The sequence below is a fragment of the Lynx rufus genome, unplaced genomic scaffold, assembly GCF_022079265.1.
Source record: "Lynx rufus isolate CCGP_SWC_20201006 ecotype Redwood Valley unplaced genomic scaffold, mLynRuf1.p SCAF_9, whole genome shotgun sequence".
NCBI lineage: Eukaryota > Metazoa > Chordata > Mammalia > Carnivora > Felidae > Lynx > Lynx rufus.
In genome coordinates this window covers 107,737,998-107,756,164 of record NW_025814897.1, presented here as the reverse complement: position 1 = coordinate 107,756,164, position 18,167 = coordinate 107,737,998, and the positions used below count along the sequence as shown (strand labels likewise).

The 18,167-nt window shown below is 62.8% G+C and overlaps 1 protein-coding gene across 1 annotated transcript in view; it reads left to right on the top strand.

Annotated features, from left to right (window-relative positions):
* Positions 1–18,167, top strand: part of MACROD1 (mono-ADP ribosylhydrolase 1) — a 141,680-nt gene that overhangs the window by 119,062 nt on the left and 4,451 nt on the right. Inside the window, 1 exon segment of the mRNA XM_047071408.1 lies at positions 9,453–9,482. Coding sequence (XP_046927364.1) covers positions 9,453–9,482 — 30 coding nt within the window.

Here is an 18,167-nt window from a genome sequence, read left to right as displayed (position 1 = left end):
TGGAGGGGCCGGGCTAGGCCAAGGGGGCCTCACGGGTGTCTAAGGAGGAGCCTCTGGATTTCTGCTACCCTCTCTGCAATCACGGGGAGAGCTCCCTCCCAGCTTCCTGCAGCGATTAGGTGAGGGGGTCGGGGTGGGGGGGGTGCCTGGAGCCCCCACTGTTTCCTCACACACAAAGTGCTCCTTCCATTGACCACGTTTGGAGGCCGATCCCATGCCGGATCCGACCCTGTCTCCCACAGTCCTCTAATTGGTCCCTGTGGGTTCAGCATTACCTCTCCTGAGGGTCTTTCTGAAGTGCAATCCCGACCCTGCTGCTCCTGCTCCGGCACCTGCCATGGCTCCCCACCACGGGAGATGAATCACAGCCCCCTGTGGTCTGGCTGACCCTCTGCCCTCAACTTGGCCTCCCCCCCACAGCTCACCCTCCCTAATTCGCGGAGCTCATTCATTCCTCCAGACGTGGTGACCAGGGGGCAAATCAGTGTCCGTTGAATGAACGAATGGCAGGCACTACAAGTAGCTGTTTGGTTCCAGGCCTGTGCTGGCTTCTGGGGTACAGGAATGGACAAGGCAGACTAGGTTCCCTCCCATAGGCTGCCATGCTGGTAATAAAACCAGTAAACGAATTTGAAGACAAGATCGTTAGGGGACCAAGGTGTGGTCTCCAAAGGATATAAACGAGGCGGTAAGAGGAACAGGGTGGGAGACATTTCAGTTGGGTGGTCAGAGGAAGCCTCGTAGAGGAGGTGACATTTTCCCTGAGACCTGAAAGATGAGAAGGAGCCGGTCTGGAAAGAGCTGGAAGAGTGTGCCAGGCGGCAGAGGGAGCGGGAGTGGTATATGCAAAGGCCCTGGGGCATAAAAGAACCAGAACTATTCAAGGAAGCGAAAAGAGGCCAGGAGACTGGGGGGGGGGGGGGGAGGGGGGAAGGGGAGGGAGCAGAGAGCAGAGTGTGGGATGCTGCTGTGCCTTCACGGAGAGGAACATGGATTTTATTCTAAGTGTAATAGGAAGCTATTTAAGAGTTTTAAGCAGGAAAGTGACACGATCTAATTTATATTTTAAAACGATCCTCCGAACAACCACTTTGCAGAGCAATTTGGCGATAACTAGTAAAGTTAAAGCTGTGCGTAAATACCGCAGCCCCCACGGTCCCGCTCCCAGGCGGGCGGACACCCGAGAGAACTTGCAGCACGTGTACATCCGGGGTGCGGGCAAGGTGGTACCTGCCGCTGCATTCCAGAAACAAAACTGGGCGCGCTGGACTGTTGGGCGGGGGGGGGGGGGGGGGGGGGGAGGGTGGGATGGGGGGCGGCACAGCCCCAGGCTGGCATATTACACAGCGGTGGAAACGGACCAGCCAGCACGGCCTGCGCCGGTCTGGGTGAATCTCCCAAGCATGGCCGTGAACCGTGGCAGCTGGTCCCAGCGGCTCTACTGTTTCTACAAAACCCGGGCACGCAGACGCAGGTAATATGTGGTTGAGGGGCCTGCAAAGCAAACCTCGAAGGAAAAGACAGGCCAGATTCAGGGCAGTGCCTTCCGGTGTGGGTGGGGGGAGGGCGTCAACTCTTCTGTGACCCGTATGTGTTGGGCTGCGTGGTGGGTGGGCCGTGTGCACGCGCGGGAGCGTGCCCGCGCATGGGCCCCCGGGCAACGTGCCCGCATGGCTTTCGTGCCCCGAAGTGGTAAAAAAAAAACAAACAAAAGGATCAGTTGCCGGGGAGAGGATGGACCGGAGGGTGACGGGCGGCAGAGGAGGCGCCCAAGAAGGAGGAGGCAGTGACTGGGCCCCGCGGGGATGTTAGGAATGGAGCCCCAGCCCATCGGGCTGTTCGGGTCAACGCTCTTTTCGCTTCCAAACCCACGGTTTGTGGTCTGCTCGAATGGAGCCTGGTTTTCTCCTTTCGGGAAGAAAACTGAGGTTCAGAGAGGGCTAGGGGCTGCCTGGGGTCACCCAGCAAGCTGGGGGTGGAGGAACCTGTGACCCCGAGGCCTGTGCAGCTGGAGATGAGCAGAGGGGTCAAGGCTACCTACTCACGCGGATCCCAGCCGTGGAGGAGGGGCCTCCGACTCCGTCCCCACCCGGGACATTTACCCCCCCCCGCCAGCCGTTCTCCTATGCGCCAGGGCTCCCTCCGCCCCGGCCCCTCATTCCTGCAAAGATGGAGACTGCACCCGGCTGGCTGGGGCCCAAGCCATCTCCTGGTAATTGGGTTTCAGGGATGCTCATGGTTATGCTAATGGTGCGGCTGTGAGCGCCGGCCCCCTGGCTCCTGGGGGGAGGGGAGGCCCAGGCGGCTGGGGTCCCAGGGCCCTGCCGCCCTCCGCAGCGGTCCCTCCGAAATCAAGACTGCCTGGTTCAAATCCCGGCAACCCCCCCGCTTCCCAGGGGCGTGACCTTGGGCAAATCCGGCAACCTGGCCGAGACTCTATTTCCTCATCTGTAAAGTGGGAAAAATCATAGTACCTTCTCCTTAGGCTCTCCGGGGAGGGAGGGATTGAAAGACTCCACTGGAAATATTTGGCCCGGTGCCTGGCACAGAGAATTTGCTCGATAAATGCGTTATTAACCATTTTTGTTTGTTTTTGTTTAAAGAGGTCCTGCAGGAGAATAGGGACAGGGGCTGGGTGACTCACTTTCTTTCGCTTTTTGTTTATGTATATGATCCAATTTGGGGCAATCAACATGAATTTCTTGTATAACGAAATGCCAATAAGTGGAAGTCGCCTGGGGATGGGTCTTGGAGAGTGGGTGTCGAGGGGGACTGGGGGTCCAAGGGTCTGGGGTCCAGCTTGGGTCTCCAGGGGCAGAGCCCAAGAAACCCAGGCAGGAGGAGGCGAAGGGAAGGCCCAGGCCGGCGGGAACCACAGCCTGGGCACCTGCTCTGAGCTAAAATGGCTGAGTGGGTGGCTTTTGTAGGCAGAGGCATTGGGGAGGGCCTCCTGGGGTAGACGGAGGGGTGGGGCTATCCGAGCGAGGCCAGATGGGAGCCAGGAGGTGTGGGGAGGACTGAAGGAGGCTGACCCAAGATTCAGGAGACCTTGGTGGTGAAGGAGCCTGAACACAGGACCAGTGGGGAGAGGGAGACCCCAGAAGGGGAGCGAGCTGGGTATGGCTCCCAACAGATTTAGGGAATCACAGGGTTCTGCTCAGAGAAGATGGAGTGGGGGCTCAATCCTGAAGGCAGGCAAGCCAGATCTGGCTCAGTGGGGTGCTTAGTGGCCCCGGCTCCCGCCTCGGGCCACACGCTTTCTGAGCCTCAGTTCCCCCACGTGTAAAATGGAGCCACGCAGCCTGGAAGGTCCCCATGGCTCTCCCCAAGAAGCTGGTGAGCAAACCTTGATAGAAAGAAGCTGCTGTTGAGAGTATCGATGTGTCTGTCATCAGGCAGACACCCTTCTCCCCTGGCTGACCGGGGACCCCGACGCCCCCACCCGCTGCCACTGTGAAACCCTGACGCCGTAACAGTTTTACAGGCATTTTAAACTGTATCATCTATGCCCCACAAGGGCCTCAGTTAGCTGGCCTCCCCCACCCACCCATGAGGAAACCGAGGCCCCGGGGGGCTGGCCCCAAGATCGCAGCTGAGGGTTTCGGGACCAGGACTTACAAAGCACCTGGGCGGGTCTCCTCCTGCTAAGGGCGGTGGCCTTGGACAAATCACTTTGCCTCCCTGAGCCTCAGTTTCCCCATCTGTAAACAGGGCGGGAAGGGATGTGTGTCCACATGCACACATAGGTTAAATGACAAAGCCTGCATGTGGTGCTGATAAATGTGAGCCCCCTTGTCCCCCCACCGTGAGGCCCCTGCTCCCCACCCCCAGCCCTGGGAATGTCCAGGAAGCCTCACATCCCCCACCCCCTGAGGCAGCCCCACCTCGGAGGACAGTGACCTTGGCCTGGGGGACAGAGTCTGTCAAACACGGCAACTGCTTTCGCAGCTTGAGATGCCTTTGAAGTCTCTTGTTTTATCTTCAAAAATTCAGCACATGTCCACACTTTATTCCATCTGTGGGAACATTCTAATCTAAAGCATGTTTTAAACAGCTCACCCTCGAGTAACACAGATACCCACCGCAGGCCTGCGGGAAGTGGGGGCAGCCAATGGCGCTGCTGTCCCAAGGACAAAGGCCACTCCCCTAACCCTCCTGGCAGGGCCAGGCTGCCAGTAGGTCAGTGGTCGCCTCGCAGGTACCAGGCGCTGTGCGAGACGCTGGGGTGCTGGCGACAGCTGGGGGCTCGGCCAGGCATGGGGTGGCTGCAATGGAACAGTAGTGATGGGAGCCGCACAGGCGTTGGGGGAGGGTCCTCCTCCCTCTCCAGGCCCGGGAGGGATCCCCTGCACCAGGCAGGAGCCACCGGGTCCCCTTTTTGTCCTCCTTGAGCTGCTCTTGCCTCCACAGACTCTGATCTTCTCTCCTACTTCTCTCCCCCACTCACTCTGCTTCAGCTAGAGTGACCTCCTCCCTCGGCCCCCGGCCTTTGCACAGGCCTTCTACTGCCCCTCGCAGCTGGCTCCTATTGTTCCGCATTTCCTTGACTCCTTCCAGGTCACCCCCTCCCCCCCACCGCTGGGGCCAGCCGTTCTCTCCCACCTCTGACACAAATGGTAATCCTTGGTCAAGTTTAATTCTTGTTCTGCGTGCTAGATAATGAGCTCCGTGCCCGCAGCGCCTTGCCGGCTGTGTTCCCGGAGCCGGCACATAGTAGGGGCCGGATGTGTGTTTGTCAATGCTAGAAAGCTAAGATCCAGCCTTCTGAGGGAGGGTGGAGGGGGGTGGGCCAGGCTGAGGGGCCGGGGGGTTGGGGGGAGCAGCCCCCACCTCCCGAGCCTGGCTGGCGGCCTCTCAGGCATTTGAAGCACACGGAAGCAACAGCAGCAGCCTCAGCACACGGAGGGCTGTGACTGCCTCAAAGTCACCGCTGTGCCCGCTCACCCGGGCCTCTCCCTGGCCCAGTAACCTGCTCAGCGCTTTCCTCGGTCACCGAGTCTCCTCTCTGGCAGCCCAGCCCCCGCTCAGTGCCCCCTCGCCTCCGCACCCTGGGCCGGAGGATTTGTCAGGGAAGAGCCCGAGCAGCTCTACGTGGCCTCCTGTCACTGCCCTTGGACCAACCCTGTCACCTGCACACCCCGCACCCCAGGTCCTGGCCCCGGGGGCGCCTAGGGTAGGCTCTTTTGCAAGTCCTGGTGGACGAGAGCCTGGGCTGCAGAGCCCGGCAGACCCGCGGGTGGCCGCACAGTAAATTGTTGACGGTCGCCTCCTGTGCACCGGGCTCTGTGCGGGGAGCTGGGGACAAGTGTGAATGACACCCACAGCACTGGGTGACCGAGTAGCAGGCACTGACCTAGGAGGTAAGGATGCTGGAGGCAGTGATTTATGGCCCCCAGGAGCCCTCCGGTAGCTGGGCGTGCCCTTCGAGGCTGGCTCTCTGGGTGGGGGATGTTGAAGTCCCAGCCCATGCAAAGGCCCCTGGGCTGGAGAAAATGAAGCAAGTTTGAGGGCCCGGAGTGTGTCTGAGGGGGAGGGGGAGAGGAAAGAGGAAGGGGAAGAGGGGAGGAGCCACTGGGCCCATCCAAGGGGCCGGGTATTTTGTTTGTTTGTTTGTTATTAAGTAAACTCTACCCGCAATGTGGGGCTCGAACTCATGACCAGTAGATCAAGAGCCCCGTGTTCTACTGACTTGAGCCAGCCAGGTGCCCCTAGGGGTCAGTTCCTTATCCTGAGAGCAAAGGGGAGCTTTGGGAGGGTTGCATCAGGAAACTGGGCGTAAAACAGAAGATGCTCAGGTTTGCCTTGTGAGAAGACTGTTCTCTGTGGCTCAGCTCTCTCATCTGTAGAACGGGTTGGTGACACAGCTTCCACACGGGGTAAGGGTTAAAGGAGTAGGAGCTTACCCGGCCCAGGCCCCGGCTGTTGTGGGCCCTTTCCCTATAAAAATATATTCGACAGCAGGGCGCCTGGGTGGCTCAGTCGGTTGAGCGTCCACAGGCTCAGGTCATGATTTGCGGTCATGAGTTCGAGCCCCATGTCGGGCTCTGCGCTGACAGCTCAGAGCCTGGAGCCTGCTTCCGATTCTGTGTCTCCCTCTCTCTCTCTCTCCCTGCTCACGCTCTGTCTCTCTCTCAAAAATAAATACACATGAAAAAAAAATTAAAAGTATATACATATATTAGACAGGATCACCTAAATACACAGGACGATTAATAACAAACATAAAAAGATGTATGTTAGAAGTTGATTTTATGAGTTTGTTGGCATAAAGACAGAACGTATTAACATTATATACTAAAAATATTTTCTAACTCAAAGTTCATTTACTCTTCTGATTTTGAAAGAAATTACATTTTCATGGGTCGCCGGAAGTATTATGGATGCAGGCACACGCCCGCCCGCTCGGCCCTGCGCAGCCCTCCGAGTGGGGGGCCGCTCTTTTAACAAGGTGCTGCCTGGCAGGGGCAGGAGGGGTGGGTAGCGGGGGCAACCAGAAGAGGAAGGGGTGTCTGTGCGCCCCGGAGCCTCCACTCTGCCCCCCGCCGCCCCCCTCAGCTCCCAGCTCCGCCGCTCTGGCTCAGTCCCATCCTGGCCCCTGGCTCCCGCCTGCTGGGAGTCAGGCAGAGTCAACCTCGCGTTGCCCCAGCACATAGAGCCCCGGGCTGGTCATCCTGCCCAGGGGAATGCTCAGACCCATCAGGCCCTTTCACAGAGCTCGCCCTCGCCCCTCCCTGCTTGCCTTTTCTTTTCAAGCCTCAGCTCACATGCCACCTCCTCTGGGAAGCCCTCCCAGCCTCAGGCTTCAGCAGATCTTAGACCTCCCTCACCTGCCAGGGCATTTGCGCGCCCCACCCCACCTAGGACTGGGAGCTCGGGAGCCACTCTGGACACAAGTGCTGGGGCAGGGGGACGGGCTGGGTCCCCCAGAGGACATGCCCTGGGCCTGAGAAGGTGTGGAGCAGGCAGAGGGTGGAATGGGGTCTGGGGGAGTGCCCTGCTTGAGGGGTAGCGTGAGGGCAGGGAAGGGCAGAAATCCTTTCTGCCCCTGGCCCGCCTCCCTCCTCAGCCCCTGGATGCATCGGACCAGTTGGCCCCAGCCCCCTGACCTAGGCAGACCTACACACGGTGGGGCTCAGGGGATGCCCGGCAGGCGGGGGTCGGCCCCTCCCGGCAGAACGGCAGGTCGGCGCCCCTTCCCCTCCCGCCCCTTCGAGGCTTACTGCCAACCCATTGGGCACCGAGCCCTCTGCGAGCGGGAGCCAGCTCGTTTGTGGCCGGTGTTAATTAAGAGAGAGAGGTGATGGGGGAGGTGGGGGAGGCCCGTGGAGGGCAGCTCCCGACAGCTGCCGGGACTGCTCTGGACCGACCCGAGATGCCCAGGCCTCGCCTGTTGGCTCCAGGGCAGGGCCATCTGCAATCTGCACACCCAGGCCCTCCTCTCTGCCTGCCCCTTGGGGTGGGGGAGGTGGGTACCGACTGCGTCCATCCAAGGGGCCTCTGTGCCGGAAGAGGCGAGCCCCAGCCCTAGCCAAGGGGAGACCCTCTGCGGGGTGGGGGGGGGGCAGGCCCGGGCCAGGCTGCCCTGAGGCCAGCCTGCTTGGTGGCTTCACTACAGAGTCAGACCCAGTTCTGATCCTGCCGCTGCCACTGGGCAACCCAACCCCCGCCCCCCCAGCCTCGGGTTCCTCCTCCGTAAAGTGGGAGCGACCCTCACCTCCCATTTGTTATGATAGTAAGTGGGACCGTTTGTGCAGAGCCACCAGTCTGTGCCTGGCAGGCAGGCGGGCAGTCCTCCACGGCTCATTGGAAGATGCTTGCCTGGGGCAGCAGCCCCGTCCAGAGCCTTGGGGAGCCCAGCCCTTCGGTGGCCCGCCCACGGCTGCCTGGGGGCCCCGCCCGGCCCCTCCCAGGCTCCGGCTCCGGCTCCCAGCTGCCTCCCTGCCTGCTCCGCCCCCCTTCCTCCCACGCGTTCCCCGCAGCCCCCCAGCCCTGCTCTGGGAGCGCCCAGCCTCTCCTCGCCTCTCCATCTTAATTAGCTGCTTGTATTAATCTCGCAAGTAACGTGGCAACTCGCAGCCCTGGGTTTTCGGGCTGTGGAATTAATTATTCCCCAAGCGAAGAGCTGTCAGCTCTGGGAGACCAGCCACTCAGAGCCGCGCGACACCACTTAGCAGGGTCCACAGCTTCCGCACGGCACCCCGGGCCTGCGGCCTGGCCGGCCCGGAAGTGGCCCCCACTCCGGGCTCTGCTCCGTGTCCCCCTCCTACAGAGGGGCTGCCCCGGGCCCCCGGAAGGCAGGTGGGGTGGAGGAGCTGGGAGCCGGGACCCCCGGGGGCACAGGGGCCGAGGCACAGCTGGTCTCCCCACCTGGGCGGCACCTGCCCTGTCTCGCCCATCACTTACCCTGATTAGCACCAGCAGTTAACATGGACGCAGCTGCGTGGCCAGGAGCCGGAGCCCCGGCTGGTGAGGGCCACTGACCCGCACGGCCCCCGACGACGTGCCGGCCGAGAGGCTTCCAGCTTCGCTTCGTCCTCGCATCAGCCCCGTGGGGAGGCTGGAGGGGGTCAGCGGGCCGGGCAGAGCGAGATGGGCGGGTCGGCGCCAGCAGCCCCCAGTCTGCGTCCGGTCCGGGGCGGGGGCTGGAGCCGAGGCTCCCTCTGTCCCCCTGGACCTTCACACCGGCCCTGTGAGATGGGTCTGTTCTTCCCCCGGGGGAAACTGAGGCACAGGGCGAGGTGGCCCGAGTCACCCATCTGCTGAACCGGCTTTGGCTCCGGGCCTGGTGCTCTGTGCCCTCACTGTGCCGCCCCAGGGTGGGGCCCTTACCTGGCACACGGTCACTGCCGTCTGTTAGGGGCGCCCAGCCCTGGTTCACAGCCCCCTCTTCTTAGCCCCCTCCCCCCCCCCGCCCCCACCACACTCGTTCCTTGGGCGGTACTTAGCACAGCTGCGACAACACAGTGTGTCTTCTAGTGGCCTCGGGTTGTGCCCCCACCCCCCGCCCCGGCTGCCTGTGAGCTCCAAGGGCAGGGACCAGGGCGCGTCTCTGCACCAGGCCTGGCACAGGCGGGCCTCGGGAGATGCTGGGTCAAAACAGTGAATCCTTTTATTCAAAAGGATGCGTGTGGCCACAGGTCTTGTGTCCCTCCAGACCCCGCATGTGGCTGTTTCTAGGGTGAGCGGCTGGGCCCTGGTGGCTCGGGGGAACCCCCCACCCCACCACCCTGCAAACCCCAGGCCCTTTAGGAGCCCCAGCAGGAGAGGAAGTCCCGGCCCTCACCACCTCCCCCTGTGTGCTGTGTGCCCCCCCTCAGAGAAGACCCTGTGCCCAGAGTCTGAAGACCCCGGGGGCCTGGACCAGGCACAAGCCTCCCATCCCGCCCCCCCAACTGCTGGCCCACCTGCCACTCCCCAACTGACTGGCTTTTCTCTCTCTCTCTCTCTTGCAGCCAACAGCTCCCTGCTAGGAGGTGGCGGTGGTAAGTGCTTCCTGGCCTGGAAGGGGCGGGGGAGGGACACTTGAGGGTTGAGAGGGACTGGGATCCGGAATCCGGAGGTGGGGGGGGGGGGCTGCAGGTGTGATGGGAAAAGCCCAGCCCTTAGGCTTCAGCCTCTGCACCTGTGAGGGCAAAATGATCGTTTCTGCTCCACGCTCTAACCTCGGAGGGTGGCCCTGCTCCCAGGACAAGGCCTCACAGGGTCAGGGAGGGCTCTGCCAACCACGAAGCCCCCCCCACCCCCCCAGAAAGACTCGTGCGTTCGCCGTGGTTCACCACCGGGAAGCAGGGGTTCCAGCTGAACCGGGTGGGCCAGAGGTTGGAGGTCACGGTGGGCCCAGCCTCCAGGGCTACAGGCTATATAGGTCAGCAGGTGCCACGGTGGGGGCAGTCCCTGTCCCCCCCCCCCCCCCCCCCCCGCCGAGGCCTGCCTCTCCTGGCCAGCGCTGCCCAGACGGGCCACTCCAGCCCCTCGCCCCCAGCCCCTCGGTCCCCCGCTGGCTGGACTGCCCGCTGTCTACACGGGCAGCAGCATGATTGGTGAGCTGGGGGGCAGGGGTTAATGCGCCGTCGGATAAATCCCGGGGGGCCGTGTTTACGGCAGCAGTGGCGGGGCCCGGGCCAGGTTTTAAAAGGGGGGAAAATAAAAGGGGCAGCGAAGGTCAGGAATAAATAAGAACAAAGCTAAGAGCTGTCGGTGACCGGCCAGGATGCAGGACGGGTGTGTGTATGGGGGGGCGTGGGGGGGGGGGTCTGTTTGTGGCCAGACAGATTTTCCCTCCCTCCCTCCCTCCCCCACTTCTCCTCCACTGTCCCTGTGGAGGTCACAGCTGTCCTGGAGGCCTCACAGAATGAGGGGCTTCGCTGGGGGCCTATCCAGGACCTTGTTCGGAAGCCCGTCCCTTTTGGAAAACTCGGGGGGGCGTAGCTGATTTGACACCTGCCGTTCAGACACCCCTCCTCTTCGTCTGTTTATTCATCGGCCAGTGATCGAGCACCTACTGTAGGCTGGGCCCCGAGCCGGGTGCTGGACCAGAGGGGCCTGGTCTGTGCCCTCCCTGAGCTCACGATACAGATGAAGGCACCCACCGTTACACAGGGTGGTCCGTGCGATGGGGGAGCAGGGCTCCTGGAAGGAGGTGGGGCCTACACTGGGACCCGAGGAATGGGTGGGAGCATCGGGAAGGGTGTCCTGGGCAGAGGGAACAGCACAGGCGGAGGCCCGGAGTGAGGGAGAACATGGGACATTGGGGGAGATCAAGATTGGAGCCGTCGCAGCCCAGCCAGGCGGAGGGGAGGCAGGAGGTGACACCGGAGCCTCACCGACCCCATGGGGAGCTGGATTTTTAGCCCTGCAGTTCTGGGAGGCTAAGGACCACCAAGAGGTGTGGGCCTCTTAAACCCCAAGTCAGGTCCATCACCCCTCTCCCGCCCAAAACTCTGCCACGGCTCTCACCTGGCTCAGAGTCAAGGTCCACCAGGGGCCCCAGCCACCTGCCAGGCTCACTGCCACTGCCCAGCCCTCCCGCACTCGGCACCAGCCTCCCTGCTCGCTCCTGCCTCGGGCCTGTGTGCAGGCTGTTCCCTCCGCCTGGAACCCTCTTCCCCAGCCTGTGGCTGCCCCCTTCACCTCTCGCAAGGTTTCCGTGCCCCCCACCTTGTCAGGGAGGCCCACCCTGACCCCTAGGTGAAACTACAGCTGCCTGTCCCCACCCCAGCCTGTATCCCCCCTCTCCCTTCACCTCACCCTGCTCTTCTGTTTGTCACTTGTATATTAGGGTCATTGTCTACCGTCTGTCTACCCGCTGAGAACAAAGCTCGGGGGGCACCACTGTGTCTCCAGCAACTAGAACCGGGTCTGGCACATATAGTAGGTGCTCAATTAAATGGTCGGTGAATGAATGAATGAACTATAAAAAGGCAGGGACAGCCTCATGTGTTAAGCGGAGGGCTTGCTGAGGAAGGCAGCGGGGCCTTCGAGGCTTTAGGCAGGGCAGGGAGTGGCTGGTAGGTGGCCTGCTGACCTCACTCTGGGGGTCAAAGGGCACCTGTTCTGGCTAGATGGAGTGGGGAGGCATACTGGGGGTCCTCCAGCTCCCCTTCTTGCAGCATTGGGGGGGAGAGGAGGCTGGAGCAGGCCCCAAGCGCTGCCTGACTGACGCAGAGATGGATGGGGTGGGCCGGGACCCGGGAGGAAGTGAGCCCCGAGTCCAGCCTTTTAACGCCAGCTGAGATTTATGGAGCCGCCGTGAGTGTTCGCTGGGGCTGTCACTCTGCTAATGTGATTGGAACAAGGTGGAGGTGGCAGGGAGGGGACCGTGGGAGGGGCGAGGTTGGGGCTGGGAGGGGCCTGGGGCCTGCCTGGGGCTGGGATGGGGACGCGATGTCTCCCGCCTGCCACCTGTGAGCTCTACTGCCCGCCAGCCCACCCAGCCTCAACCCCCCGGAACTGCCTGGGTGGGAGCCACAAGCACGAGTCGTCTGGGACTCGGCAGCCCAGGACCCCCCTGGCTCTGCCCAGACCCACCTCTGTCTTCCCATGGCGTCAGCCGAAGTTTCTCCCTCTTCTCCTGAGTCCAGCCCCGCGGGGATTCAGTCCTCTACCCACTCCCTACGTTCCTATGACCACCCATTTACCTGCCCGCATCCATCTACCCCCCACCTCTCCATCTGTTCCCTCTGCCCATCCATCTACCCTTCACCCATCCATCTACCCCTCACCCATCCATCTACCCCTCACCTACCGAGCCACCTGCCCCCCATCCATCCGTGCAGGCATCAGTCACGGTAGGCCTGCCTTGGCCACTGTGTTTAAATTGTGCCGAGGCCCCAGCCCACTGTGCTGACCCTGTCACCCTGCTCTGTGGCTTTTTCCTTAGCACTGATCCCTTTTAACGTCCGTGTATTTTATGTTTGTTCTTATTGCTTGTCTCCCCACTAGAGTGCACTCTCCTCAGGGACGGTGTTCTAGGGGTTTCTAAGCCAGTTTAGGGGGCGGGTAGTTGCACCCTCTGTATGCCAGGCCCTGCCCTGAGCGGGCACACAGGTCCAACAGCCCTGCACTGGGGTGGGGGGAGGCACCTAATAAATTGGGGGGAGGGGGGTCTGGGGCAGCTCTGGCTCAGAAGGAGGCCCTCCAAAGGGGGCCCGGGCTTGGCCGGCAGGGCTTTGGTATAGTGAGCCCAGTTTTCGCATGTGGGGTGCTTATGGGTGGGAGGGGACCGCAGCCCCTCAGGGGCAGGGAAGGGAGTCTGTGAACACCTCCACCCTCAACAAGAGCCCCAGGGGCTCCTGGGGCCAAAAGGACTTAACCCAAAGAGTCCAGGACTCTTGGGCCTGGTTCATTGTGGGGCTGGGTCCCCACCACGCCCCGAGGCCAAGGTGGCTCGTTCTGGCAACACAGTGAGTCTTGGGGAAGCCCCCTAACTCCCCCCCCACACACACACACATACCCCCATTCCTTCCCAGGGCTCTGAGTGTGGGTGGCGGTGGGGACTCGGGACTCGGGCCTCGGCCCCGCCCTCAGAGAGACCCAGTTTGGTAGAAGGCTTCCCGGCAGAGGGGGCCTCTGACTCAAGCCCTGAAGGACGAGTAGGAGTTGGACAGGCTGAGAGGGATAGAGAGGCCCAGCAGGTGGAGGGCCCCGGGTCTGAAGTGGGGAAAGACTGGACGGGCTGGGACAGCCTCCCGGCCTCCCAGCCAGACCCGGAGACCCGGAGACCCGCCAGGCCCACTCCCGCTGGCCCGCCTCCCTCCTGGAGAGACTTTTACTGGCTCGATAAAAATTTTTTTCAAACCTGAACACTCTCCTATTGTATGGTAAGAAGGGAGGCGGGCCCTAAATCAGGATGGGAATCGACAGGGCCCTGACGCGCGTCTCTCCTGTTTATTAGGACTGAAATGTTTACTCGGCGATAAGGAGCCGGCTTTCTCGCGGAGATTTGTGCGTTCTTTTTCAATTACCCCTCGTCTTTCTCTGCCACTTTTGCACTAAAGGGATAATAAATGTATCGGAGCGTTTCAATTATTCATCTAAATCATGACTGCGCCTGCCATGGCCAAGCTTTAGTGACAGATTAATTCAGGGCCTCCTCTGCTCACACGGCCGCCATCTCTGCTCCGGCCTGGCCAGCTCCCCAAAGGGCCGGCCTGCGGGGCGGGGCGGGCTGGGGTCAGGCAGGGCTCCCGCCCTGTCCCCTCCACACGCCCTGTCCCCTCCACACGCGCTCACTGCCAAGGACACTCCCTCCCTCCTGGAGGTCAGCGGCCCAGCCACACACTCCAGACCGCAGGAGTCAGCTCCTACCCCTGGGGGTGCGGCCGTCCTGCCCTCCTGCCCGCTGGGCCCTGCGCAGCCCCTGCTCCCCACGGCTCAGCGTGTGTGTCTCCCACACCCCCGGGGCCCAGACGTCCCCTGCCCGAGGAAGCCAGGGTGGCGCAGCTTCTGCCACAGCCCTCTCCGGGCACAGGGCCTTTGCACCTGCTGCTCCTGTGCCTACGGGCTCCTCCGCCCCCTCAACACCACCTTCCCCGCCTAGTTACCCCGATGTCAGGGCAGGCCCCCCGGCCACCGCCCCCGACTGCTCCACGTACTGAGGGCTTGCCGCCGTCTGGCGCTGTCCTGGCTGCTGGGACCCGGCAGACGCTGCCCCCCTCGCGGGCCGGCGTTCTGTCACCCCTGGCCATCAGACTCCCATTCGTGTGGTCGTTTAAGCACCAGCTGCCTCCCGATCAGACCACCCTCCTGAGGGACACGCGCAGGGTGTCTGTCTGTCCAGCTCCTGGCCAAAGCGAGGTGCTCGCTTGTGGACCGGCTGTGCCCCGGGGCCCCTTCTCGCCGTGCGCATGCGTTCGCACCCCTGCCCTGGCCCACCGCCGTGGCCCCTGGGCTTGAGCTGAACCCAGCACCCGGCGCCCGCCTTCTCCTCTCCACACACATCCGTGGCCCTGGTGAGGGGTGTGGGACCCTCTTTCCTCTCTCCTCCTCTCTCCCTCTCTCCGTCTCTCACTTTCCCTCCTTCTATCTCTGTCTCTCTCCGCCTCTATCTCTGCCTCTGCCTCTCTCTTGTTCTGCCTCTGTCTCTCTGTTTCTGTCTCTGTCTCTCCTTATGTCTCTATCTCTGCCTCCATCTCTCTCTGCCTCCGCCTCTCTCTATCGCCGCCTCTTTCTCTCTCTCTCCCTCTCTGTCTTTGTCTCTGTCTCTGCCTCTGTGTCTCTGCCTTTGTCTCTGACTCTGTCCCTCTCTGTCTCTGCCTCTCTGTGTTTGTCTCTATCGCTCCCTCTCTGCCTCTATCTCTGTTCCTCTTTATCTCTGTGTCTCTCTGTCTCTGCCTCTGTCTCTCCCTCTCTGTGTCTCTGGCTTCTGTCTCTTTGCCTCTGAATCTCTGTCTCTGTCCTCAGTTGCTCGTTTGCTCTGCCTGCTCTGTCTCTCCCAGCCGCACAGTGTCTCTTGCCCACTCCCCATGTCTCTCTTCCATGCACCTGCTCTCCATTTCTGGTCCTCTCTCGCTCCCTCCTTCTCCTCCTCGTTCTCTCCCTGCTCTCGCGGGCTCCCCTTTGCTCAGAGCCCAGCTGGCCCGGGGGATTAGCAAGGCCCCGGAGCGGAGCATCGGGGCCTCGACTTCCGCGCGGTAGCTGCCCAGGGCCACAGCCGAGGCACGGCGGGCACAGGGGGCAGACGGCGTGGCCTCCGTGGCCCTCCCTGGACCGGGCCGGCCTCAGAGGAAGCAGGGCCCCAAGGGCCGAGCACCCTGTGCCCAGACTTGTCTGGGGTCCCACCGTGTACCAGGCTGGAGTGGCGGGGCGCAGGCTGTGGTGCGGGGGGAGGCCCTGACCTGAGCTCAGCAGACAGGGCGGGAGCGTTGGATGGGGAACAGCCAAGGGCCCTCCCGCGCCCCACGCACAGCCAGAGCCCATCCCAGACCCCCCCCCCGCCCCGTCCCTGCTCCGATTTCCCGCTGGGATGGAATCAGTTCTAGCTTCTTCCACCAATCCTGCACATGCAGCCCTCTCTTCCCCCCCAAACCTCCCCAGCCCCGACCCCAGCCCCGGACTCTGCCGGCGCCCTCCTCCCCCAGCTTCCCAAAGCCAGGCTTTCTATCGCTGGGGCTCTGCCCAGAGGCCGCGTCCTCAGAGGCGCCTTCCCAAGGCGGAACAGGGCCCGCCTGTGCCCATCTCCTTCCCCTCTTATCCAGCTTCATTTCCTCCCATTTCCGGGCTCATGGTGACGCAGAGCCCCCCCCCCCGGGGGGGGGGAGTCCCCTCCCTGCACAGAGCCTTCCCCCCCACCCCACCGCAGGGCCCTTCCCCCAGTTGGTGGGTGGGAGAGACCAGAGGCCAGTCGTCTAAGGTGGAGGCTGGAGGGAACCCCAGCCGTGCTTGGGGTGGGGCATTTTATTTCATGGATTCATGGGAGCCATGGGGGTTTTATGAGCGAGGGAGTGACGAGTCCTCCCCAAGAAAGGGCCCCAGGCCTCCCGGCCATCACCAGATGGTGACGGTGATGGGCTGACGGTGGTGGTGGTGTGGACGTCAGCCAGCTACACTGAGCTCCCACGGCCGCGGATGCCAGGCCTCGCGTAGAGCCTCTCTCTGAGGGATCCCGAGACCCTCACCACGGCGCTATGGGGCGTGCCATTGATATCTCCAGATGAGGAAACTGAGTCACCGAGTTCCCGGAGTGAACCGTGCTCCCCGCCCCGGCGCAGGCCCTCCCTGGTAGGAGGGACAAGGGGACTCAGGCCCCCCGCAGGGATGCTAGCGGAGGACCCAGCAGGCCTGTGGGGCCCGCACCCCACCCCCAGCGGGCAAGATGTCGCCCAGCCCCTGCCAGCAGCTGCCATGGGGATTTTCAATAACGGGAGTGATTTTTGCATGATGAATGAGGCGCTGCCGCTGTGTACATAATGAGGGCCTAATGTTTTCAAATCCCCATTTAAGGAGTTGATCTCACCCCGTAATGAATTTCACGTCACAGACCGGAGCTGCTGTCCATCCCTCTTCTCCCTGGGGTGCCCACCCGCCTTGGCACCGCGAGGGTGGGGTCTGCCTCCTCCCCCCACGGGCCCAGCCCAAACCGGTCACAGAGCTCGTGGCTGCCCTGGGTCTGTCGATTGAATGAGCGACCGGGAGGGTGTGGGCGGAAGCCGAAGGTGGTTCCGGCGGCAAGGGGGCACCACGTGGGGTTGTGGCTTCTCAGGCTCTGCGGGGCGGCTCCGCGGGGCCTGGGACGAGGCCGGAGACCAGAGGTGATGAGCGTAGCGTGGACGGAGGGAGCGGGGGGCTCAAGGCCCCGGGGTGGGTCCTTCTTCCAGGCTTTACGGCCGAGCTCGTCCTCCGCGGGGTTCGGGGCTTGCAGACGAACCGGCAGCTTGGACATCTGCCCCTGCCCCAGCTGGTGCCCTCTCAGGGACTCAGTTTCCTCATGCGCCCCCACCAGCCCTGGCATTCGGTATCTCTGTGCAGACGGCTGGGACCTGGGAGGCAGCTGCACGTAGCACCGGGGTCGCCGGACTGGTGGCTTCTCCTCAGGCCCCGGGACCTGCCTTGTCAGATGTCCGGGTGGCGAGTGGTCCCCAGGGCCCAGGCCAGGTGCCTTCCTGCCCTCCCCTGGCCCCCTCCGGCCTCAGCCCACACCCCTGCGGTCCCAGCCCGCCCTGCCCGGGGCTCTCTGGGTGCCACCTCCACCCTGCAGCGCGTCAGTCCCTCGGGCCCCTCAGGCCCTGACAGGCAGAGTAGCCTTCCGCCTACAGAGGCGGGGGGGGGCGGGCCTCGGTCTCCCCATCCGAAACAGGTGGCACAGGTGACAGAGTGATAAAGCGCAGGGCACCTTGGTGCAGTCCCTCACTGAACGAAGGCCCACGCCAAGTGGGGAGGGAGGTGCTGTTACGGACATTGTAGAGATGAGGAAACTGAGGCACGGCACGGACAGGTGAAGTGACTTGCCCACAGCCACCAGCAGGCTTGTAGGCAGGATTTCTGGGACAAGAAACCCCAGGAGGGGGCACCCAGGAGGCCAGGGCCACGGGGCAGCGGAGGGGCAGGGGGGTGGGGGAGGGGAGCCGGCCCTGGGCCTGTCAGGGTCTCTTGCCCTCTGGCAGGGACACAGCTGCCCCCCTGTCCCCCAGGCCCCGGGCATCCTCATGTTCCTGTAAATAATTAATTAGCCCCTGCTTGCTTGTTTGTTTAGCATGAGGAATGCTCCCCCGCTGAGACGCATTTATTGCTGAATAAATTTAAATATCTAATCTTCCCTTCATGAATATTACAGCACCCCAAATAGCCGCCAACAGATCCTCAGCGCCCTGGCAAATGGCCCCCACAGGAGCCTGCCTGCCGCCCGCCTCTGCTGGCTCCAGCCCCTGCCCTCCACCCTCGCCCTCCTGACCCCCGACCTCCGGGGAAGGGGCTGGGTGCGAGCTGAGGCCCCCGGCCCCCACCCCGTGCCCGTGTGGAGGCCACACTGGGGGCAGGAGGGCAGGGCCAGCCGGGCTTACCTGGGGGAACAGCCTGGGACGGGGTGGAGGGACAGGGCTGCGGCAGACGGAGGACAGACAGGGCCCCCAGGTGACGGCAGCATCTGAGGAGCCCAGGCAGGAGACGGAAGAGGTCAGAGAGGCAGGTGGACGGCGGGGAGGGTCTCCAGGGCAGCCTTGCCAGACAGAGGT